The sequence below is a fragment of the Mustela putorius genome, unplaced genomic scaffold (genome assembly GCF_011764305.1).
Source record: "Mustela putorius furo isolate JIRA1106 unplaced genomic scaffold, ASM1176430v1.1 tig00003932_pilon_pilon_pilon:0A:0A, whole genome shotgun sequence".
NCBI classification, from domain to species: domain Eukaryota; kingdom Metazoa; phylum Chordata; class Mammalia; order Carnivora; family Mustelidae; genus Mustela; species Mustela putorius.
In genome coordinates this window covers 10,063,914-10,089,651 of record NW_025422077.1, presented here as the reverse complement: position 1 = coordinate 10,089,651, position 25,738 = coordinate 10,063,914, and the positions used below count along the sequence as shown (strand labels likewise).

The 25,738-nt window shown below is 36.2% G+C and overlaps 1 protein-coding gene across 1 annotated transcript in view; it reads left to right on the top strand.

The window, feature by feature from the left end:
- The window catches only part of TNKS (tankyrase), a 207,911-nt gene that overhangs the window by 133,619 nt on the left and 48,554 nt on the right, over positions 1 to 25,738 (top strand). The window contains exons 6-12 of the mRNA XM_004757809.3: positions 779 to 873; positions 2,314 to 2,380; positions 2,696 to 2,882; positions 7,055 to 7,176; positions 8,629 to 8,720; positions 8,813 to 8,891; positions 23,324 to 23,495. Of these exons, the coding sequence (XP_004757866.1) occupies positions 779 to 873; positions 2,314 to 2,380; positions 2,696 to 2,882; positions 7,055 to 7,176; positions 8,629 to 8,720; positions 8,813 to 8,891; positions 23,324 to 23,495 (814 nt within the window). The remainder of the gene's footprint in view (positions 1 to 778; positions 874 to 2,313; positions 2,381 to 2,695; positions 2,883 to 7,054; positions 7,177 to 8,628; positions 8,721 to 8,812; positions 8,892 to 23,323; positions 23,496 to 25,738) is intronic.

Sequence of the window (25,738 nt, the reverse complement as noted above, 5' to 3'; positions counted from 1 at the left end):
TTTAATTTAATGTCATTGCCTTTTTTAAGAAGTTTGGTTCTTTTCATTACCATATAAAATATGAGCAGAGAACCTTTTAATAACTTGGTTCAAATTAATGTGGCAGAAATTAGTTGGGGAGAAACTGTGTTTTATATTTATGCTGCATATATAGTACATAAAATAGAATTAAATGCTATCTTGTCATGTCATTGCATATGATAGAGCAAATTCATTTTGACCCATTGCTAACAGCCACATGGAATGAATACGGTCCATTGTCCTTTTTGTTGCCACTAAAGTTTCTTCAAATTGTTCTTTAGAGAGGCTTTTCAACCTTCGTATTCAAGAGAAATTTTGAGAGCCATTTCTGTAGGGGAGGCCTTATGATGGAATGGGGATTGAAACACTCAGACTTGAAAAGTGGGCAGAAAAGTAGGATAAAGAAGAATGTTTCCAGTTGTGAAGAATGTGAACCCTAAAAGTCTTTCCAGAGCGCTGAGAATCGTTCCTGTGGGAAAGAAGTAAGAAAGTAGAGAAGTTGGGGTAGAGCTAGATTACTGAAGGCCTTAAAAACAAGTGGGAGAAATAGGTGAATGACACTGAAGTTAGATTTTCCTCCCGAGATGAAGGAATGGTCTATCATCCAGTTATGAAATGTGACCTTCTGGCACTTCCACTCCGCGTCTTCTGCGTGTGTGCACTTTTACTGTGTTTCAGTCTAAGTAAACAGCAATGAAATGACAAAGCAAGAATGATTTACCTCAGGAGGGGATGTGTTTTTCTTTTTCTTTTTTAGTCTACCCCTCTACATCTAGCAGCAGGCTACAACAGAGTTCGGATAGTGCAGCTGCTTCTCCAGCACGGAGCCGATGTTCACGCGAAAGACAAAGGGTAGGTGTGTCCATTTACTCCCTTGAATGGTCTCATCCAGGGATCTTTATGCTTTGTTCACCGCATCCAAAACACGTAAGGTTTTTGCACACTGGACAAAGGCATCCATTTCTTTACAGCTCCTGTAGCATTTTAAGAATGTTAATAGCTTCGGTTTGACTCCATTTTCATGTTCTACTTACTGAAGAGGCTTTCTCATGGTGATGGCCTAAATTAGTTACATTTTATTGCATTTCTATTATTTGAAGTTAAAATTTGCTTCTCTCAATTACATTTACTATTTTTCAACTCAAGTGGCATTCCAGAAAGGGAGATAAAACAAACTGAAAATTCTGATAAGCCAGTAACATAGCTATCCTATTCACCTGGTATGTCAGGATCATCTTTTATGGATAAACCAAAATCATAAGTTTATAATGTTCTACTTTGGTTTTTATCCTGATAAAATCCTGGACATCTGTCCTGAGAAAACTTACAAAGGTTGATACGGGAGCAGTGGGAGATGGGAGGGACTACTAAGAAAGCATATTCTAGAAACCTTTGTACCCATTCCCTACCTAGTCTTCAGGGCATCTAGGAAGTAGGTCTGCTCCTATGCAATAGGCTAACATTCCTCATTATCCCACCTTAAGATCAAGAATATATTGACCTTACTGCCCAGGTAAAGAAGGTCCCTATTACACTCCTGTGATTGGCAGCATAAAGCGAAGCAGCCCAGAGAGGAGGGTTTCTTTCACTTTGCCCCTCTCCATGTCAGAAGACATAGGAAAGGAAGAAACAACTCAGTATTTGAACAGTGATCAGAGAGGGAATCTGTCATTCCAAATCTACTCTTTGTGGTGCTGCTTCTCTCTTGTCGGTGCCTGGTGTTTTGCCATATGCAAATGGTGTCCCAATAGTATAGGAGCACATGTGCCTGATGCTCTTGTACATCTCGGTTTCCTTGTGCATGTCCAAAACCAGATGGGTGTATGATAGGTGAGTCATCAAGAGAAGTGCACCACAAAAATGGCAGTCTTTGACTCGCGCAGAATGATACTTGGAGATTCAAGTTATAGGAGTTTGGATATTTCATTCTTAAGCTGGAAATTACTTTCCAAAATGAAATAAAATGGTAGAAATATTTCAGCTCGCTCTCTAGTAACATTTTTCTGTGATACTTGATCTATAAAGCATGCAGTGGTCAATCAACACATGCTCTTCCTTTTACTTAAATACTTTTCTAATTGGTATCTTTATCACTATATTTAAGGGTTATACACACAAGACACGAGGTAAATATAAAAGGCTAAACATTAGCTATGCCTTGTATCCTCTTACTAAATACTTTAAGATATTTTTAATATAATATTGGAATCTATTAAAATTTTGTCTCTTAGCACTTCTTCATGACTACGTTATTTGAAATTGCAGTACTTTAATTAGCCTTTTATCCTTTAGTGGACTTGTGCCTCTTCATAACGCATGTTCGTATGGACATTATGAAGTCACAGAACTGCTACTAAAGGTAAGAGAAATTTTAAAATATTGAGCATTACTTGCTTTTTTTTTTCTAACTTGTCATAAGTTTTCACATGATTTGTAAGCCAGTTAAGAGTTTTAAGAAAACAAAAGATGTTTTAAAAATATTACTGCTGCCTTAAAATTTTTATAACATTCACTTTATTTTAAATTGTTTGTAAAAACTGTTATTAAAGAAGCTAAAACTCTTCTTGACATTTCAAAGAGTCATAGCTGAAATTTACAAGGAAATAAATGTCTTCTGTGTTTTATTTGACCCAGCAAAATGATCCCTCACCTAAAACTTTTTTCCTCCATTCAGCATGGAGCCTGTGTTAATGCTATGGATCTCTGGCAGTTCACTCCACTCCACGAGGCTGCTTCCAAGAATCGTGTGGAAGTCTGTTCTTTGTTACTTAGCCACGGTGCCGACCCTACATTAGTCAACTGCCATGGCAAAAGCGCCGTAGATATGGCTCCCACTCCTGAGCTGCGGGAGCGATTGACTTGTATGTATTTATATCCTAAACTCAGTATTGCTTGCTGTAAATTAGACTATCTCAGTTTCGTTAGTTTAGTCCTTAAACTGGTCTTTTGTCCCACTTCAATACTAACCTTACACATACACTAGTTTATAATCCTCATTTCGGGTCCTGTGCTTTTCTTTTAAGGCTGATGAGGCTGAGTCAATCAGTAACCATTTATTGCGTGCTTACTATGTGCCAGGTACTGAAAATACAACAGCGTACAAACCAGAGAAGAATTCTCCGAGCTCATAGAGTTTATATTCTTGTACTGTGGATAATAATATTTGCTATATAACATTACTGAGTACTCACTGTTTCGCAACCCCTTAGGATTGTACAACCATGTTTCTATTTTTTTATGTGTGTTGTATAGCCCAAGTATGATCACTTGCCCTAATTTGAGTAAGATTCTTTTAATGATTTGTGGAATTAATAGTCTCAAATGCTGGTATATATTACCTACATATACATGGGCATGTTTTGTAAATAAACTTTTTGTTTTGGAATAGTTTTAGATTTACAGAAAAATTATAAAAATAGTATAGAGAGTTCCCATATATTCCATATCCAGTTTGCCCTCCTATCAACATCTTACATTAGTATGATATACTTGACATACATTATTAACTAAATATCATACTCTACTCATATTTCCTCAGTTTCTACCTCAGGTCTTTCTTCTGTCCAGGATCTCATTCAGGACACCATATTACATTTACTGGTCATATCAAATACTGAGATATATTTAATTCTATATGTGGGCATTGCAGGTTTAAATTAAACTAAGCATCACCTACCCAATATTTAGCTGGTCTCCTGATTGGTATTCTCTCTCAGGATTCAAAGAATTAGGTAACTGGACTTCAATGCCAAAGAAAATCTTTAAATGGTAACTTAAGAAAAAGGCAGCGTCAAAATGATGATAATGTCGTTTAAACTTAACCAAATTTTAAGCTGTCTTATGTTAAGACAGGAAGAGGTGCAGTTTTCATTTTGCTTAACTAGAAGTTTAAACTTATTTTAGTACTAGAACAGATGATATCAACAAGATTAAAGGCCAGCACAAACCAGATTATATCCAGACAGATGTCTTAGCAATGAATCCTTGTAGAATGCCTTTATTCTCCCTCCCACTCGTATGACCCTTGTTATATGTTACCTTGCATTAGATAGTTCCTTCTTCTCTGTGTATGTTGTCTTCCCAGTGAAATTTAAATTCTTAAAAGACTTTTCATTTTATTATTGTCTTCTTAGCCCCTGTGCAGTGCTTTGTTACCTAATAAAAATGTCTTGCTGGTATTTGTGTTTGGGCCCATCTGTCCAACTACCTCAACTCAGCATGATGCATTGTGCACTATGCACAAGTTCATTGACTTGAACGCGAAACTTTATCTTTTTCTAATTTCCTTCTTTTAGTTTGTACCCAGGGCTCAGCTTTATCCCCATATCACCTTTAACTTCTTTTTCCTATCAAACATTTTGCAAATTATGAGTAGTAGTATGAGTTTTTATTGTGCATTTCAATGGACCATCTGATTCCACTGTACAGATGATGAGTTCATAGAAATTTGTATAGTTTTGTAAAAGAAGTTCCCTGATTAGAGTATTTTTCAACCTTCTCAATATTTTTTATTTTATTAAGTAAGATTCTACCAAGGAATTATTCGAAGAAAATGATTTAACAAAGTTGGAACTGCTCTAAAAACTAAAAACTGTGGTTTTCCTCATCATGTCCCCTGCCTTACAGTAGGCATTCACAATTACTTTTTAAGTTCTTTTTAAGAAAATTGTACAAGAGGACACCTGGGTAGTTCAGTCAGTTAAGTGGCTTTGGCTCAGGTCATGATCTCAGGATCCTGGGATCGAGTCCCACAGTAGGCTCCCTGCTCAGCGGGGAGTCTGGTTCTCCCTCTCCCTCTGCCTGCGGCTCCCCTGCTTGTACTCTTTCTCTCTCTGTGCCAAACAAATATAGTCTTTTTCATTTTAAAGAAAATTATACAAGAAACAAAGAAAAACAATATTTTGATCAGACCCATGGTCATAGCATTTTCATTATACACATTTTTTTCTGCTCTTGTCTCTCTCTCTCTTTTCACATGTTGTTTCCATGAAGCCAAATGAACAGGTAGTTTGGATTCTGCACATACTAGAGGAGAAAATACTGCAAGTAGCTTTTGTTCTAATTTCAAAATGCATTTGAAAAGAAATTTTTAAGGCATTTTATAAATACTAAGTTTTCAGGGTACGTTTGAGTAATTTGCAGTTTTACTGCTTTCTTTTTAGCTACTAAGTACTTCCTTGAGTTTTTTAAAAAGAAACCTTTATGTAACATTTGCATTTAGAGGGACCATCATATTGTTGATAGATTCTCCATTCTCTTCTTTTTTATTCTTGAGTATACATCAATAAAATATTTTACACTTGAAGGTCAATTTGGGCAGAAATCTTTACCTTTTTTGTAAAGAGCCAAGAAAAGGAATATTTCACTTGTTGTTATTTGAGAAAATATCATGTTGTTTAATTGCATTATTATATCCTAATTTCTTGATTTCCTTAGTACTACAGTCTTATTGTTTATGTTTTTAATTTGTCCATTTAAGTTTTTCCTGAGTACCTTTACTGAACTTAAAGGAGTAATTGAAAAAATAGAATTGCTTTTATCATTTTGATATTCATAGGACATTTGTCATTAGAGGAAAAGCCAGTATAATTTGAATTGAACTGATATTTTTCTAGACTGATGACCAAAGTGAAATTGTACTTTTTATTTGAAGGCAGTTCTCAGGACATCTCTTTCCTTTGTAGTGGTCAGGGTCAGGGTCCCACTCCTTACATATGGCAGTGGGTAATTCTTTTCACTTGATTTATCCCAAATTCTCTCATTAAAATAAGAATCTATAATTTTGTTATTTGAAAATACTGGTTTACTTTTATATCATTTGAACTTGACTTGGAGTTTCTGATGTTTCAAATTGCTAATCTTTGAGGAATTTAGCAATGATAAGGTACAACTAACTAAATAAGAGGTTTTATAAAAATGGTTTTCCCCTGAACCTGCCATGACTTATAAATATTCAGCATTCACGCAACAAATGAGTACATACTGTACTGTATAGCGAGCAGTGTGCTAAGTGATGGGACTCCCGTAGCAGATAAGGTCATGTGATATGTCCTGTGATAGAAGGGTAAATGCAACTGCAGCTGACTTCACAAGACGGAATCCTAACCCAGTAATGAGGAACATCAGGAAGGCTTATCCAGAGTATCTAAACTGAGACCTTGAACAATAATAGTAGTTATTAAGGCATGTGTGTGTGTGTGTGTGTGTGTGTGTATCTTTTTCTGTCTTTTGAGGGACAGAAGGGAGTAAGATGGGGAACTCAGGAGAGGAGAGAGAGGAAAAGAAAGGAATTAAGTAGTAGGCAGGTGCAAAGGTCTGCTGTGTAATATATTCGGTTATAAACCATTTATATCTTTTTAGAACAATCGTCAACTTTTTGTTAGCAAGTGGTCATATCAAAATACAAACCAGAATTGTAAAATAGAAAAAATGACTGTAAGTTTTTAAGTTTTGGATTGTTTTTCATGCCACTGATTTAGAAATCACTTTTGAGGGAACTGGGTGGCTCAGTGGGTTAAGCCTCAGCTCACTCAGGTCATGATCTCAGGGTCCTGGGATTGAGCCCCTCGTCGGGCTCTCTGCAATGGTAGTAGTAACAGTGCAATAAATTCTTTCCTCTTTTACTACTTGAATTTTCATTTCATTATATGTACTTTCATAAAAGTATGTACAGACCTATCTTTGTTGTTTAAGAGCTGTGAAGTATTCCAGTGGATATGTTTTTGTAACTGGTTTTCATTTGGTAGACATTTTTGGTTGCTTGTGTTAAAGTGTAGCTGGAGTGTATGTGTATCCTTTGTATGTGTATCCTTATGAATTCTGAGAGTATAAAACAGTCTTATTTCAGAGTATACATTTTTCAAAACTTTTCAGTAATTATACATCCTTGTCACCTTTATCATTGTATCAATCTGCTGCTGCTATTGGTAAAATAGAGCAATATGTAAAGTTAATAATTTTCTGATTTGTAATCATGCTAAAATGATTGGTACAGATTTTAAATCTTTTTTGTCAACCATTATTTCATTAACAGATGAATTTAAAGGTCATTCTTTACTACAAGCAGCCAGAGAAGCAGACCTAGCCAAAGTAAAAAAAACACTCGCTTTGGAAATCATTAATTTCAAACAACCACAGTCTCATGAAACTGCGCTGGTAAGATTTTATTGTTAATCCATTCCTTAGGCCTGTAATAGTAGTGGAGATACAAAGGATGATTTCATTTCAGAAACCTTAAAGTAACTTTAGTATCTGAAATGCCAGGAATTACCATTTTAGTGTTGGTTGCATTATTGCTTTCATGGGTGAGGGAATAGACATTTGCTCACCCTTGATTTGAGAATTATTTTTATTTTTGTCTTTACCCAACCATATTATAACAAATCTACTTTGGTGGCCAGTTCTTTCATAAAATAAAGGTATGATTTTCTTTTTAGAATTTCTGTTTTTTTTTTTTTTTTTTTATGGTTGCTAGGTAAAGACTATTTGTTTATACAGAGAAAATTAAAGTATTTTCAAAGGTGCTTGCATCATCCTTTGAAGCAGTTATCCAAAGAATTATTCTTAATTATCCAGAGAATTACTTTATTCATTATAGAAAAATGATAAGATTGTGATTTTTTTCCAGACTATACAAATGATTTTTGAAACTGTTCATGTTTTTTTCTTCTAATGTCCTTACAGAAAGATTAGCTTATTTTCCTTGTCATTGACCACATTAAGTTTCAGATGTAGGGCTGTTAAGATTATTCCTGAATTCAGAATTTAAACATACATGATGCCTATCTCACAGACCTGTAAATATGCTTCCGTTAACATTCTCACATATATCTGGCACAAAAAAAGTCAAGCTGTAGTCAGTTCTTGCTGAAAACGACATGAAAAGAGTTGGCAAACTGAAATGGGCCAACTGTGTGTGCACTTAAATACATGGCCCTCAAACTGGGGTCAGATGCACTCAAGCTCTCCAGGATTATGCCTGGAGATGCTCAGAGCAGCAGCGTAAACCTGACCTGCTTTTTTGGTTTGTTTTATTCATTGGCAAGTAGGTTTTTACTCTTAAAATTTTAATACAAACATTTATATAAAACAAGTTGAATACAAAAATTGTATAAATATAGGATAAAATGTAAAATTTCTGAGAATACTTCTTCCGCTAAAGTTTTTCAAGTCTATTACCTTCTTGCCTGTCCCTGGGCATATTGGCTTATAGTGCTAGGAGTAGTTCTGTGGCAGGGTTTGAGAACCATCGATTTATGTGACTGACAAGCTCATGAAGGATTGACTAGGTCAGGTGCGGGTATCTGTGGCTTTGGAGAGGCTGCATTCTGACACCTTCAAATATGTATATACTGGATAATTATTTATTGTCCAAAGGATAAGAAAGTCTCTCTTAGTGCTTAACTAAGATAATTTCACCTTGGTTTAAAGGCATGTGTCTTATTCTTCCAGTGTATCTAGAAAGAATTTGATCATCTCCACAATGTAAAATATATAAGTGTGTTTTGACAGAACAGTGTTCTAAATAATCAGCAGATACTATTTAATTCTGGAATGTACTTTTAAATTGAAGTTTATTTTATTAACTTAGTTGTGTTTACTTTGCAGCACTGTGCTGTGGCCTCCCTGCATCCCAAAAGAAAACAAGTGACAGAACTATTACTTAGGAAAGGAGCGAATGTTAACGAAAAGAATAAAGAGTAAGTGTAATTGCAGAAGAAGTTGTGCGGTTCTTAAAGGGGAAATGCAACAAAAGTTAGGAAATTTCCTTTTCCTTTTCTCCTCTCCATAGTTTCATGACTCCCCTGCATGTCGCAGCAGAACGAGCTCACAATGATGTCATGGAAGTTCTACATAAGCATGGAGCAAAGGTAAGCCACACCCTGAAATGAGATGTCAGACTTGGAATTGGGTAGCTAGCCCGGCTTAGATCCTTGCTCTTCTCTCTGATTTTCCTGGAGAAATGAATTTTCTAAAGGATGGTTACCATGTATTTGAAGTCACCTAGTCTCTTTTAAAACTGATTTAAATCTTGTTACTAATGAAAATAATCACCTGTGTTTTATTATACTTTAGTGCCATAGTTCTGTAAAGCGATAAAATGTAGCTATGGTCTTATCATTCAAAATCCATTTAACTTTACATTGTTTTACAATAGTACTGGAATTGGTTGATTTTTTTTTTAAGATTTTATTTATTTATTTGACTGACAGACAGATCACAAGTAGACAGAGAGGCAGGCAGAGAGAAAGGGAGAAGCAGGCTCCCTGCTGAGCAGAGAGCCCGATGCGGGGCTCGATCCCAGGACCCCGAGATCATACCTGAGCCGAAGGCAGAGGCTTAACCCACTGAGCCACCCAGGCACCCCTGGAATTGATAGATTCTGATAGTCAACATCATTGATGGTTTATCAGAATAATTTATGTAAGTAATAGAATATTGCTGCTTATTCTAAAGAACACTTTTGTTCCTTCAAACTGGTATTGATAATAATTTTCTCAAAAAACCTCGACACTAAAGAAATATGAAATTTTGGGGTAACCATTTTTGTTGGCATTGTCTGAAGTTATAAATCACTTGAGGGAGGAAGGAAGCAAACTAGTTGTTTTTTTGAGAGGTGACTTGAAATTGGAAATGTTTAAATCCTCAAGAGTATATATTTTAAAGCAGAAGTCTCCAGTGTAGACATTCTATGGAACATACAAGATGAGCCATTGGGACAGGAAAAAATATGAGAATTTTAATTTACTAAAATAGTAATTTCCTAATTTCTGAATAAAGAAATTAACATTTGCTGATATTTAATACACAGATTGATGCTGGCTCACTCATCAGGTCCATGTGTCAGCCTGTCAGAGTCAGCTCAAGGTGTTTCCTGAGGAAGAATGGGAGTCTGAGTAGCAGGGGATTGGCACTGACAGACTCAGTCATCTGTTCACTTTCAGCATGTCATGACATATTGTACTTTTCACATGCCCAAATGAGTAGATTTATGGGTACTATCCTAAATGGTGGGTCCTTCATCAATAACATTGGAGATAATCCAAGGGAATGACAATCTTAGAGCAGCAAGAGGTTATCTGGCTATTTCATGAATTAGTATTTTCAGGAATTGTCATACTTAGTTGTGCTTTTTATTTTTCTTTTAATGAAAATAAGAAGTTTGAAAATTTGTCATCACCTGTGATGACAAATGACATGTGCATAGGTATTTTTTACTTGTATGTTACTTTTTACAAAAAGAAACATAATCAAACCCTTGAAGGCAAATACTACATGTTTCAAGTAAATGGGAAAATGACTGCATTTTCAAAGAAACTTTAAAAAATGAAGAATACATTTGAGAATAGATTTTTAGAAAATGTCTGCTGTTTGGGGATTTTTTTTTTTTTTTTTTTTGCCAAAAAATGATGTAAATGTATCACTCTGCTATTTTAGCTACATATAATTTAAAAACTTGAAAAACACAATTTTCTAACCTGTTTGAAAGTCTTCCTTAATCTGTTTAGATGGTTTTTGAACCTATTAGAAAACATCAAGAAAGATGCAATTTTACTAGCAGAATTTCAGTTAAAACCCTACTATAATTAGTAAATTATATTAAAAATAAGCATTTTTATTTACTAGGTAGTGCTAACAATGCACCTTTTTCAGTGGCTTTACATGTCTGTTATATCTTCCGAGCTAATGTGATTAATGGGACAAGCTATTGAAAATGAACTTACAATCAGACCCTCAAATCTACCTCACAATTTTTTATAAGATTTTTTTAAGGTTTTCTTAATTGAGCCAAAAGATATTTTGTAAACTAGTAATTAAAATATTCTTAAAATTTTTAATTTCTTCATCTCTTTCCCATCCTTTATTTTAATTCTCTTTCTCTGTAAGTTTTACATCTATCTATTATGTATTGGTATAGCACTGTTTGTTACAATTTACAGATGAGCACATATATTTATGGAATGAGTTCTCAAAATATTTTTACACTCATAAGGTTCTCAATTCAAAAATTTGGGTATCCCTGCTTTGAAAGGACCATTGGTGTTTTTATATAAAAAAGTGAGGATGAACTGGAACGAAAGGGAACAGAGTTCTACAGATTTATTACCTGCTTTGAGGGTACGACTAGGGCATTGTTATATACATAATGTCTTGTGGCTCTGTCAAGCAGAAAACACTAAGCTAAGTGGGCTCTCTGCTGTACTTAAGAGCATTGTATGTTTATCATTGACCTATTTTTTAAAATAGCTTACAGCATTTATAATGTTCTTGAAAAACCATGAACAATGCCCTTCATTTTTGGAAAATACCTATTTTTTGTCTCCCATGGGTCATTTTGTTTCATGAAGTTTCAATAAAAAATAACAGTATTTTATAAACTGACCCAGTCAGCGTGATTCGAGGTCTGTGGTTCTGTCTTTTTCTGCTCTTCGTGTTCACAATACCTTCTCACCAATAATGTCTTAGTCCATCAGTGGAGCACACCTAGTTTTAAACAGCCTATCAGTGATAGACAGTGACTTTCAGGCTTGTTTACCCTCCCTAGTCTTTCCACTACAGTTCATCTAAATCGAGAACTCCTACTATTAGGCACTTTAAAATAGAAAAAAAAAATCCTTTTTAATCAGGGTTATGAACCAAGCAACAAGTGCCAGCTGCCATCCTCCCATTCACTTACGCCCGTTCCCAGGCAGGCTGCTGGCCCTCAGGGTTGGTTTATCAGGTGGCTAATGTGTTCGTAAAAACTCACAGTAAAAACCCAGCTTAGCTACGGTTGAGCCCCAGTGTTTGCTTGCTTCATGTCCTTTCTGGAGAACTCATGGTTCCAGGTTGACTTTTGGACAACTTATGCTTTCCATTGGATTCTAAAAGCACCATCTGAATGCGGTGCTTGAATTAGGGCTCCGCCCTCTTACATCGTCTCTGCCATCCTGCCTCCTACCCTCCTCATGTCCAGTTCCCGAGCTAAGGCCAGTAAATCAGAAAAGGCAGAGAATTCGATAGGGAGCTCTAATACCACTAACTAATTTGTCTTACTTAGATAAAACTTAGTAATATTTACATAAGCCGAAACATTCTTTTGCTCAAAGCTTGATGATAAATATAATCAGGTTCACTGCATGGTAAACTAAACATATTAAGACTTAACATAGAAGACATACTTTTTAGTTCACAGTCCTCTACTTTCTGGTTTTATGAACTTGAACTTCATTTCCTGGAACCGTAATCGACTCATCAGTAATATGTGGGTGTTAATATCTCCTCTATAAGCATTTGTGTGTGTCTCCACATGTGCACACGTGTAAAAATTAAATGAGCTATGCATATATGAGTATATAGTTTAGTACCTGGCATACCAGCAGTATTCAGTTACTTGTAAATATGAGCATTGTATTTTTTCCGGATTTGTCTTTCCAAACATACTGTGTATTTCCCTTTGTTATCTAAATTTTTATAAAAGAGTTGTAAACCAGTTCCTTTATAATTTGTTTTGATCCACTAACTCAACAAATACTGAAATGCAAAATGATTAAGACCATGTGCTAGATACTGTGGAAGATATTAATTTGAAAATTTGTGCAACTACCAGACTTGAAGCTAATCCTAAATCCAATTTAGTGGCATTAGCAATGGAGAAGGAAGAGAAAGATGAAAGCCACTTATTAAGGAATAATTATATATATGGAAATGGATAGAATGCTAGAATGGACTTGGAAACTGGTGGTCAGTTCAGGGAAGTGAGAAGTTAGAAAGAAATACTGGTTTTCTATACCTTGATAATTTTGTACTTAGAGTTACGGACATGTAGCTAAAACCAGTGGTTGAAAATAACAGCACTAGAGTATGAATAACAGTCTAGGATTAAAGAGATCTTTTGGAAAGCCATCAGTATAGTGATCATGCATTGCAAAGTCCTGGTAGAGAAAATATGGAAAGATGAGTTGAGAGTTAAGGAAACGACCTTTGCAGATTACTGTGTTTAAGGAGCAGCAATGGGAAGAGAAAATAGACAGGTCGATCACATGTCTATTGAGTATAATAGGAATATGATGAAGCAACAGGTGATCAGTGCTGCGGGAAGAAATCAAGTTAGGCAATGCCATTTAACTGGGCGATATTTGTGAAAAGGCTTTGGCAGCTTTTGAAGGAGGTGTTCCAAAGATACAGGGATAGAGAATTGTATTCATTAGGGTCTTGGCAAAAAAAAAGCACACATGAAATGGGTAATTTGAGGAAAGTTTAGTAAGGGAATTATATTCAAAGGTGGGCAAGGTTTAAGGATATGAGCAAGGGATAGCAACAAGTGGGGAAACATCCTCTTTGGGCCTGAAAGGTCAAGGGAAGGGAGAGGTCCCTGGAAGCAGAAGAAGGTAGCTGTTTGGAGACGGCCCCTGACAGCACTTTGAGAGAGGCTAAGTCTCACCCCTACCCCCCACACTCCTGCTGCCCACCAGTGTCCTGCCATTGCCTCCCGTTAGCCAAATGTAAAAAGAACTTAGAAAACCAAAAGCATTCACTGATAGGATCCATCTAGGTGAGTTTCCCAGGACACAGAGCAGGGTGGAAGACGGATAGGAATCTGGAGGGGCAAGCAGGCAGTGTTCAGAAAAGGGATGGAAAGCAAATGGCTAGTAAAGAAAGGCAGGTTGTAAGAAAACGGGGAGTATTAGCCAATTCATTTGAAAAATTAACTTTTATAGTGGAGTGAATTTCTGTTTCTAAAAAAAATTAATTATCAACCCCCAGCTTTGCAAGATTGCCGTAAAGCCTAAATAGGAAGAGATATGAAGATTTAGTCTTTCATATGGCAGGTTTTTTTCTTATTATTGTTAGCTACCGTGGCATTCTACTGCTACTGCTTTGTCTGCTATCATTATTAAGTAGAACTTCTGTCCCGGTTGCATATGGTATTATTAACACCTAAAAATGAAAGATTTAATTCGGAGGTGCTTTTTTCATATATAAAAGCACTGCTATTTTGTCATTACTAGAGCATCTGTTAAATGTGTGGAACATGGAGAAATTTCCTTTGATTGTTCATTTGTCTTAATTTGACAGATTTATTTATATTGTATGTAGAAAGAAATTGTGTCAATAGTAATTGGCATTAAATGGGCTTATTTCTCACATTGAGAAGTGATGAAGAGTCTTTGCTCACTTTGGGGAAATGTGTTAGCTCATTACAAGGACTTGATTAATGCCTTTCTAGAAATGGATTGATAAGTAGTTTATATTAGCCCAAAGATGTTAAATAAAATGCATTTAAAGCTGTAGATTTAAAGTATCTCTTACAGTTCAGATATCTGCAGTTTGAGCATATCAGTGTAAAGAGCAAAGGGGACAGGTCTCAGACACATTTTAATTACCAGTAACAAATCAGTTGAATCTAGAGTAAGCATAAATGGAAATCTGTTTATACTTATATAACTGTATGCTTACCACTTTTTAGAGATAATGTATTGTTATACCATAGAAATAATCTACAGGAATTGTGGCTGAGATTCACAAACGACTAGAACAAGAGATTTGTAAACTGTTGGGTACCTTGACTGCGTTCCCTGTCTGTCTCTTTTTCTGCAGTTGCTTGGGTTTCTTTTCTTTGATGGTCTTTGTTCATCTGTTTAATTCTTCTTATAGACTGTATTTTTGTTTTACTTCTCTATGGCCTAAATATGGGCTTTGCAGGCCCTCCTTTACATGTCTTTGGCTTAGAAATATACCACCTGCAGCTACTGTCTCTCCTTAGTCTCAGGGACAAGAAGGGGCGAATCTGAATAAGGCTGCGGTTTGTGCACATGGCCATTGGATCTGCTCCCGCTAGTCTCATCAGCTGTGCTCGGGGACTGGTTTCTAGACAGTTAGGGCATGTGAGGAGGTGAGTTCCCTTTTAATAAGTTCGAGTTCAGCTAGTAAACAATCTAGTTTCATGTCTTTCTAATTATATTGAAATTTAACTTCTTAGAGAAATTTTATATTCTGTAGTAGGTTCATAACACAGTAAAGGATTAAAAACCTTTTAAAATGGGGCACATGGGTAGCTCAGTCAGTTAAGCATCCGACTCTTGGTTTTGGCTCAGGTCATGATCTCAGGGTCATAGGCTGGAGCCCTTCACTGGGCTCCATGCTCTGCAGGGAGTCTGCTTGACATTGTCTCTCCCTCTGCCCCTCCCCCAACTTGTGCGCTCTTTCTTGCTCATGTGCACGCTCGCTCACACTCTCGCTCACACTCGCTCTCTTGCTCACACTCTCTCTCTAAAATAAATTTTAAAAATATTTTTTTAAAAAAGAAGGACCTTTAAAGTGAAATATTGATTACTGTATCAGAATTTTAGCTCATTTTGTCTATTTCATTCCTCATAGGAGAGGCTTTAATTATATCCATCCTACCATGGATAACAACACTTTGTATCTGTAAAGGCTTTGAAATCAAATTAAATTATACTCTTAACCCAGATAAAATAAGTCTGTTATTTTCAGTATTAAACAATTTTGTCGACATTGACATTTAACTTTTTTTTTCCCTTCACATTTCTAGGGAAAGAAGAATGTATATTTTTCGGTTAGAGAATATTTTAATAGTTGGGTACCTAGATGGCTCAGTCACTTAAGCATCTAACTCCAGATTTAGGCTTAGGTCATGATCTCAGTGTGGTGGGATCAAGCCCTGTGTGAGGCTCCTTGCTCAGAGGGGAGTCTGCTTAAAATTCTCTTTCCCTTCCTCTCCCTCCCATGCATGCATGTGTGCTCATGCTCTTTCTCTCAACTAAATCTTTTAAAAAAGAATATTTTAATAGTCTAGTGTTTGCTCAGTATACACATTAGTATGATGAAAATAATATCCTCTATCACCAGAATTTACCAATTTACTGTTCTCATGAGCCATTCACTTACCAACCATTTTCAAACACCACCTTGTACAAAGCACTGTACTTGTTACAATGTTACAAGGCTATATATGAAGTTTGAATTTGATCAAGAGTCTTCTTTTAAGAGACTTAAGATCTAGTAGTAATAGTCTTATCCAGCACAGTCAACTTGAAAGCAAGGTATATAAGAGAAATACAAGGTAGACTGCTATTCAGAAAATAGTTACTTCTAGTGGAAGTAACAGGCTGAGGGAGAGATTAGAGAAATTTCATTTTTAAAAAAGTAGGATTTTAGCTAGGAATGTTCAAGGATTAGATATATAGAAATTGGCAAAATACAAATAATATATTTTAAATAATGACTCAGTCAGGAAGGCAAAGGAGTTAGAAGTTAATGGTTAGTGAGTCCAGTGGGTACTGAAAAGGAGAGTATAATGAAAATCTGGAACAGATGTGTTGGAACAAGGTCTTGATAGTTTCATTTGAAGAGTTTTGATTTTGCTCTTATAATACTTGGAGAGCCACTAGAAAATTTTGAATAGGCAGGTGGCATGCATAGAATCCAGCTTCAGAAAGAAAAATACTTCCTAGAAAACTGTCTTGTAGAAAGCCAGTTACAGAAATGTAGACCCAGGGTATGGACATTGTATCTGGCATAATGATTTAGCAGTACTCAACAGAATTAGTGTTTTAAGATTTTTGTAGAAAGAGACAATAGTAAGATAATGTTTCTTACCTTCAAGCTAAGACGGTTATAATGTGCTTGCCACCTGTTCCCTGGGGTATAGTCTGTCCACCAGGACATAGACCTATTTCAGATTCCTATCTTTTTTACTCCTTTCTTGCAGATTTATGAAAGCCTGTCATTTCTTTTTTTTTTTTTTCCCTCTTCACTTTCACTTTCAAAGTGGCCTGATTTAGGGGGAAAGTACATTGTCATTCTAGCTAAAGGCATACAGAGGCTGTTTTTAATTCTGAGGTTACTTGAAATCCAGATTGAAATAGACCCATGTTCAACAGCTAAAGTAGAATTACAGTGTGAGTTAACAATAGATGATTAGTTACAGAAATACCACAGAATAGTTCGTGATCTTATTACCAAATGAGTGATAGGGACAATGATAGCTTTAAGTTTAGGAGAGAGATGAACTCAGTCTCAAGGTTAACACTTTGAAACTAGGCTTTTCACACTGATTCAAATATTGAGAGACTCCACTCAGCCATTTCCTGATAGTCTGCATGCTGGTTTCCAGGATTTTGGCGGGTTTGAATCATGCTTTTATACCCTATATATTTCAGGCCAAATGCTATTATGGTTTTTTGTTTTTTGGGTTTTTTTTTTTTAAGATTTTATCCATTTATTTGACAAACAGAGATCATAAGAGGGGGTAGGGGAGCAGGCTTCCTGCTAAGCAGAGAGCCCAATGCGGAGCTTGATCCCAGGACCCTGAGATCATGACCTGAGCCGAAGGCAGAGACTTAACTCACTGAGCCACCCAGGTGCCCCTGCAATTGTGGTTTTATATCATTTATCTAATTACCCCCATAGGAAAATCATTAATTACTACTTAGAACTAGAAAAACATGCATACCTCAGGTTTCTATCTTTAGATACAAGGGAGAAAAGGGAAATGTGTTTTGTCTCTAAAACTGCCAGATACATTTTTCTTCTAAAATCTTCTGAATATGTATCTCAAGCCAGCCCTAGCCACACATTACCACACATTATATGTAGCATTTTTCTTAAAATTTGAGGCAATTTCTGTACTTTGGTGAAAATTATCTCCTCAGTGCTGAATGGTAAGAATCTTTGATGACGTCCTCTATCATATCCTTATGGTAGAGATTGTGATGGAGGGGAATAGAGAGGACCAGGTCTAAAGAAGTCTTGATCAGAAAAATTGATGTAACACTCCCTATTTTCTTCTGGAAGTATGTATGTTGATGATTCCATAGATAGATAGATAGATAGATAGATAGATGATAGATATTAAAGTTGTCCAGGTGCTTGGGTGGCTCAGTCGGTTAAGGGTCTGCCTTCGGCTCAGGTCATGATCTCAGGGTCCTGGGATCAAGCCCTGCATTGGCTCTCTGCTCAACGGGGAGCCTGCTTCTCCCTCTCCCACTCCCCCAGGTTGTATGCCCTCTCTCAGTGTCTCTCTCTCTCTCTCTGTGTCAAATAAATAAATAAAATCTTTAAAAAAAAAAAGAATTAAAATTGTATCTCCTTAAAGTAAGAATAATAAATTCATGATGGCATATATAAAATCTGTCATTTTTTTTTAGGTTAAAAATACAAAACTTACAGAGAGCAGTGCGTGTGTGTGTGTGTGTGTGTGTGTGTAGCTATTTAATTTGTAAGTTCTTTTTTTTTTCCCCCAGAGATTTTATTTATTTATTTGACAGAGATCACAAGTAGAGAGGCAGGCAGAGAGAGAGGAAGGGAAGCAGGGGAAGCGGGGCTCGATGTGGGGCTCGATGCGGGGCTCAATGCGGGGCTGGATCCCAGGACCCTGGGATCATGACCTGAGCCGAAGGCAGACGGTTCAACCCAGGCACCCTAATTTGTAAGTTCTTAGAAGAATCCTTGTGAGTGAGCAATCTCATTTATTTGGTTATCTCAGCTTGAATGACCCTTTTAAGTGCTTAACTATATGCATAATACTAGATTGTATTTGGGGGGTTGTTTTTTTTTTTTTTTAAGAAGTTTAATCCTTACATAATAAAGAATATTTTAAATGTTGGTAAGCCTGTTTTTTGACCGAGTGAAGAATTGTCAGTGTGTATGAGTCAAAATTGCCGAAGCCAAGAGGACAAAAAGACAGTGTTGCCTTGACTTTCAGGTTGTCATGGGCTTTAGTTGGCCCTTTTATCCAGTGCTTTCAATTACAGATTTTGTAGATAACATGCTCAAGTTATTTATTTTCCTATATTTCTCCATCAATAGAGTGAATTACTATCAATTCCCAATTATATAACTTATAGAATGGTAGTAGAGTAATAAATCCAAACTTATGGGAACCATTAAACAATTAGAGTTCCCTATAACTCTCTGGGATCACAGTGATAAAACATCACCCTTTTTCACTGTGAAACTGAATTAGAACAGCAATGCAAATCCTGCCGGATGACCCATTGTTAAAATCAGAGAATGGGGATTGACCTGTAGTCCTATAAAATGGTTACTGTTGCCCTTTAAAACAAATTTATCACCTGCCTTGAAAGGCACATACATTTTGGATTTTATTACCTTGAACCATTTCAGAATACGTATGCGGAAGGAAAAAGAATAGATTGACCACTTTGTAGAGAGTCTTGATTGTATCATCTGCCTGCTTGATAAAAAAATAAATAGCAGAGCATCAGAGTACTGATAAGGTTAAATATAAGAGGAAGTTAGGGACCTTAATTTTTGTATTCAATTTTGAATCATTTTAAAGATCAGTAATGGCTCCAAAGACAGCTGATTTCCCTCTAGCAATCACTGTTCCCTTTCTTCTTTACTTCAGAATAGGGATCAGCAAACATGTTCTTAAAAGTCCAGATAGTAAATATTTTCAGCTTTTTGGGTACTTACATAGCCATTTTAAAAGCAATCATTTTAAAAATATAAAAATCATTCTTCACTTGCAAGCAGTGTAAAACAGTCCCCTAGTTGGAATTAACCCACAGATCATAGCAACTCACTCTTTGGAACTCTATTTTGTTCAGAATAGGGAGCTTCTTGGAAGCCTGGATTAGGAACAGTTTTGGTAATTTTATTCTCCTTACTTGTGACTGGTAAAGGCATCGTTTGGGGAGGTGTCTTTGGCCCTAGCCGTAAGTCAACTGGGAAAACTTTCTTCTTTTTTTTACAATAGATGTATAAAACATTCTTTTTGGCTTTGGAGTATGGAGTTGATGGCATAGAGCTGCCACCGTCCTCTTTTGACCATAGAAGGACAAGCGTGGAGTCCTGAGATTAGGGTATCTGAGACATTGACATTTGCTTCTTTTGAGGACATGCTCCTATGAGGGTTTTCCTCACAAAAACCCTTGTCGAATGGCTGTTTAATATTTTCCCTGGCATCCATTCTTGTTCATTCCCTGGGTTGTACAAAATAACACCACATTGTTCTAGTGGTTTTTTTTTTTGCTTGTTTCTGTGGAATGAGTGCTTCTGTTAAATATCGCTGATCCTTTTCTACAGCTTCTCAGTGTGTCACCTTCGCTGGCTGATAAAGTACTCCATCGATACCCTTTTGTTGCTACAGTAACAATTTAGAGTTCGAGGGGACAATTCTCTCATAATGAAAAATATGTACATTTTCTAAAGCAAAGGATTCTATGTTACACTGGTCTGTCTTGTAGTTTATCTGGAAAGTTTGGTTTTCTGAGATACTAGAATCTAATGCCACCTGTGGAAATGAGTGGATGCCGTATATACGTCAGTAGGGATGAAAACATAAAGCTTCGGTATATGATTAAGGTTTTAACTTCCTAGCATTATCAGTCAGTCCTCATCAGATGGTTGGAATTTTTTTCAACTAGACATAAAAAATTCCTCTTATAAATGAACTCTAACAGCGGTTTATACATTATTCTATTTTTTTTTTCACTTATTCACATAAGCTGTTCACATAGCTCCAAGCTATGTCCTAGACCTTGTGTTTCTGGGGAGTGGGAAGGACAGAGGAGAATTACATTTAAGATCAAGTCATAATTTCTGCTTTTATTTTTTATTTTTATTTTTTTAAAGATTTTATTTATTTATTTGACAGAGAAAGATCACAAGTAGGCAGAGAGGCAGGCAGAGAGAGGAGGAAGCAGGCTCCCAGCTGAGCAGAGAGCCCGATGCGGGGCTCCATCCCAGGACCCTGGGATCATGACCTGAGCCGAAGGCAGCGGCTTAACCCACTGAGCCACTCAGGCGCCCCTAATTTCTGCTTTTAAAAAGCTTCCGATTTACATATAGCATCTAGCACCACGCCTAATATCAGGAAGTGCTTAGTAAACGTTAGCTGCATCCCTTTCTCAGACTTTTTAGGAGGTAAACAACTTAGTTGTAATTTTGACAGCTGTATACAAGGATAAGGAATATGAAACAGAGAATGATAGCTTGGTAGAGAAATGAGAACGTGTCAGCAGAGGTGCATTCAGCACCACCCCTCCAAAACCGAGAGTAAAGAGAAACAAGGAACGTTAATGGAAATAATATGAGTGAGTGGTGTTTTTTGCCCAAACTCATTCCATTCCACAGGTGCATGCCCCAGAGTGAGTGAGAGACAGAAGGGAATCTGTTGTTTTCTGTATTGTGCTCAATTTCACCAGGTTTATGTATCGAGACAACCTCTCCTTACACATAGTGTGTTTAGTGTTTAAAGACACTATATGACTTTGGGGTTCAGTTGATCTGCTGATACATTGAAGGCAAAACTGGCCAGTGTTGAATTTGCTTAGAAACCTTGTATCTTTCTCTACCATTACATTGTCAAGGTGTTTGCAAGGATAGTGTTGACCAAAGACAGATTTTACATTTTGCAGTGACTTTAGAAACTAACACCTTCATAAAACAGGGTTCCAGGGTAATCTGATAAAGCTGCAGCACAGCAAGCCTATCAAATGGTGATGAAAAAAATAGAGTAGAAAGGAAGATAGTATAAAAGTAAATTACAGATGGTCTTAAATGACATGCTGAGGAGTTCATATTTATTTGAAGGCACTGAAGAGTCACTGAGTTTGAGATGAAAAATAACTTAGTAATATCTGTATTTTGAAGTAGTAGTTGTCAGACCACATGAGTTAGCAAATTGTACTGAGGATTTCGGTCACTATAATTAAATAATTTAGTGGGTTTCTTACCAAATTTCCAGAAAAATGTTAATGATTAGAATGTTCCCAATTTTAAGTTTTTCTCATGTGGTGAGGTAACAAAGAAATAGAGAAAAAGTCAAGAGGTTTAGTTTGGTAGCCTGTGTTTTCCATGAATACATGCTTATGGCTGTGCTTTTATCTTGCTTATGTATAAACAGTCACTTTTCTGCTGGCAAATGAGACCTCTGATTACATATATCAGTATGTCATGACAAATTTTGTGACACTCCATTAAGAATTTAGATGAACCCTTGCCTGAAAAAGTGTGACAGCCTTACTTAAAATGATGGAAGACTGAGACATGGAGATCAGTCGTCTTAAATCTTTTCTTTCCTTAATCTTGTATTGGGTGGGTATGCACAAATATGCTAGAATAATCTGCTAGCATATATTTGAGAATTACTGTCTGCCCTGAAGAGGATCCTTCTAAAGAACTCAGAAAACCTGTATAATACAATCCATAATCTCAATAGCCATAACAAAAATTGGCCCCATGTTAAAATTTGTAAGATGGTACTAACTTGACATGGGTATTCAGAAAGTCAGTAATCACCAAGACTTCGAGTAATCAAGACTTCTTAAGAAAGCTCAGACTTGCACTGGATTTCATAATCCAGAAAGTCAGAAAGAAGGGCTACTCTGAAAGAATCAGCATGTACAATGAACGTGGATTTTGGTCGGATTGGAATAGAAGGTACTTACAGTAGGGGCATCCTGGAAAACAGGTTTGATCAAATTATGAAGCTGATCCCAAAGTTGAATGTTATCTTAAAACTAGCTAAATTATTCTTCCTTTATAACTTCAAAGTTTTAAAAATGGAACATTTGAAAATTTAAATCTTTGGGGGGCTGGTTAAATGTGTTAGTAATTCAGGCACTAGTAATTCAGTTAAGTAATGAGGGTATTCTATTAAAATTATTTACTAAAATTAGAAAAGAAATGTAATTAACTACTTTTTTTTAGATTATTTATTTATTTATTTGACAGAGAGATCACAAGTAGGCAGAGAGGCAGGCAGAGAGAGAGGGGAAGCAGGCTCCCTGTAGAGCAGAGAGCCCGATGCGGGACTCGATCCCAGGACCCTGAGATCATGACCCAAGCCGAAGGCGGTGGCTTAACCCACTGAGCCACCCAGGCACCCTGTAATTAACTACTTTGACTGTCTTCGCTTACGTATTCTGTAGTCTTCATGTTACAGGAGCAAGTTTGGTGAAATCCATTCATCCAGAAGTATTTCATGTACATCTTGGATGTGGCAGGCAGTGAACATCGGAGTCCCAGCCCTCAGAGACCTTGCATTCTAGTTGTTGAGGGGAGTGGAGGGACTGGAAGATGAGCAGGAAGACAGTCATTCAGGGCAGGGATGAGTATGTTGTAATTTTCAATAAGATAGTCAGAGAAGGATAACTGAGAAGCTGACATTTTTTCAGAAGCAGTCACCGAAAAGTTAATAGTGAATAGACTATGGCATTTTTCAGAATGCTTTTGACCGTTTTATTTTTCTCATAAGAATTTATTTGCTAGGGTGTAAAATGGAACAAGTAGATACTCAATTCTCTGTTCCCACCCAATGGTTTTACAGATGAACGCACTGGACACCCTTGGTCAGACTGCTTTGCATCGAGCTGCCCTCGCAGGTCACCTGCAGACTTGCCGCCTCCTGCTGACTTATGGCTCTGATCCTTCCATCATCTCCTTACAAGGCTTTACAGCCGCGCAGATGGGCAACGAAGCCGTGCAGCAGATTCTAAGTGGTGAGTTTAAATAAATAAGTAGTACATTCTGGCCTTCCCGCTTCATGTCCGCTGACAGAAACAGACAAACTCTGCACCACTTGTTTTAAGTCGCTCTTTGGAACACTTTCTCTGCCTGAATATTTTTCATACCTTTCCTTGCTGGCAGTTTAGCCTGAGGCCCTTCCTATCAACCTTTTTGGTGGAGTGAGGTAGGTGTCAGGGAAAGGAGACATATACTTTTTCTCTCTCTCTTTTTCTTTTTTTTTTTTAGTTTTAAATTGAAAACCTGACTCATGGGTGTTATGATCAAAGGTGACTTAAAGCTCCTATAAATGGTGTGGAATTATGGCAGCTCTAAAATCTGTCAAATAGAGAAAATAAGAAATCATTCATCTGGTAATGTTCTTTAATTCAGTGTTCTTATATATGGGATAGTCTGACCGACTTTTTTTGTATTTCTTAAGGTCATTTCACCGTTAGGAAATTACCTTGTTTTTCCTAGCTTAAATACAGTTATAAAATCTTATTGAATATTAGTGCCTACCTACTGCAGCATTTGATATTTTATCTACTTAATGTATTGAGGGAGATTGAACATAGAACTGATATGAAAGTTGACTAGTTTCCTGAGCCCCCAAATTAGAGGAAATGACACCGTCTAGCTCTTGAAAAATGGTGAGCTAGATAGAAAATTAATTTGGTATAACTGACTCTTGCTTCCCATCCCTTTGTTTTTGTCTGTGGGTTATATCTGCTCTAGAATGACATAACAAACAGAAGAGTAAAATGGAGAAGGAAAGCTACAGACTAGGAATCTGAAGTCCTAGTTACTTTCTTCTGCCGATAACCCAGGATTTCTTTGCTCCATCAGACACAGTGCCTTGTCATAAAGAATATTTTATAATATGCCCTTTTCTTATTCAGAAATGAAATGTTTAGATAATGTGACCTAATTGTAGAGATACCTTCCAAAAATCCCAAATTAAATACCCTATCTATAATATAAAGCGAAAATGACAGTAAGTTGACATAAAATAATTTATAATTATTGTGATAGTAATAACTTGGATAAAACAACACTAGAAGACAAAAATAAGCCCCACAAATTTCTCAAGAGCCCCGCAAAAATATAGCACAGCTGAGAATCCCAACTATATTCTAAAATAGGGAACTTTCTAGGCTTGTGGAGCTCATATATGTATTGTTAGAGCTGAATCAGAATATCTGTGCAATGTTTTAAAAGCTATTAATTGGGATTTACTTTCCTCATGCCAGCTCATTCGTAGATAGTATCATTCTTTTTTTTTTTTTTTTTTTTTTTGGTATCATTCTTCTTCAGTCTTAAATGGTGATCTAGAGACATTTGAAGTAAGCCCTGTCTAGAACACTTTTACATCAAAATTGAAAAGATCTAGAGGAATGAAATTTCCTATTACAGGATTGCAAGCTTGAAGTATGAAAAACATTTAACTTCCTGTTCCAGTGGAGCAATAGAACATTTATTACAGAGGAGATAGTATCCTGCTTTGATTAAGAACTCTTTCAGCCTTCTCAGTAAATTCTAATATAATTTCTAAAAAAGTGGGATTTTTATTAAAACATTCTAAATTTTTTTTACACTTTTACCAGGAACCATTTAGCATTGGATTTTAAGTTAGATTTTATAATTTGTAGCCATAAATCAGGCAAACAGCTATCACATCAAAATTTCTAGTAATATTATGCATAATTTTAGAGATAATTGACAAAATGGAGAAGAAAGGATTGAATAAATTAAGCAGATTAGATCCATTAATGCTTTTTAAAATGCCTTCTAATTCAGTGTAATTAGAATATATGACTTCTGGTAAAAGATGAAATTAAATACTGAATCACAAATGAAATATTTTATTCAATTATTTTGGTAATTCTTCTTAAAAGTTTGTTTGGAATATAAAACATTATACAGGTAATTAAATGTGTAACATAGGACATGCCAGAACTTTTGGATTTAATTCTTAATATTCTTTATTGATCTGGAAAAACAGTACAAATAGTAGAATTGTATGATAAAATGTTGCCCTTAGAAAGGTTTTGAAAGTAGGAATTGTTTTTTTTGTTGTTGTTTGGAAAAAGATATAATTTTTTAAACTAATATTTCTATGAGAAACTTGTGTATCTATAGTCTGTGGTCCGTGTACTAGCTGAACTTTCTGATTTTACCTACATTGACTCATCCATCCCAAGTTATATGTGTAATGACTCCCTAAAGAATGCAGCAG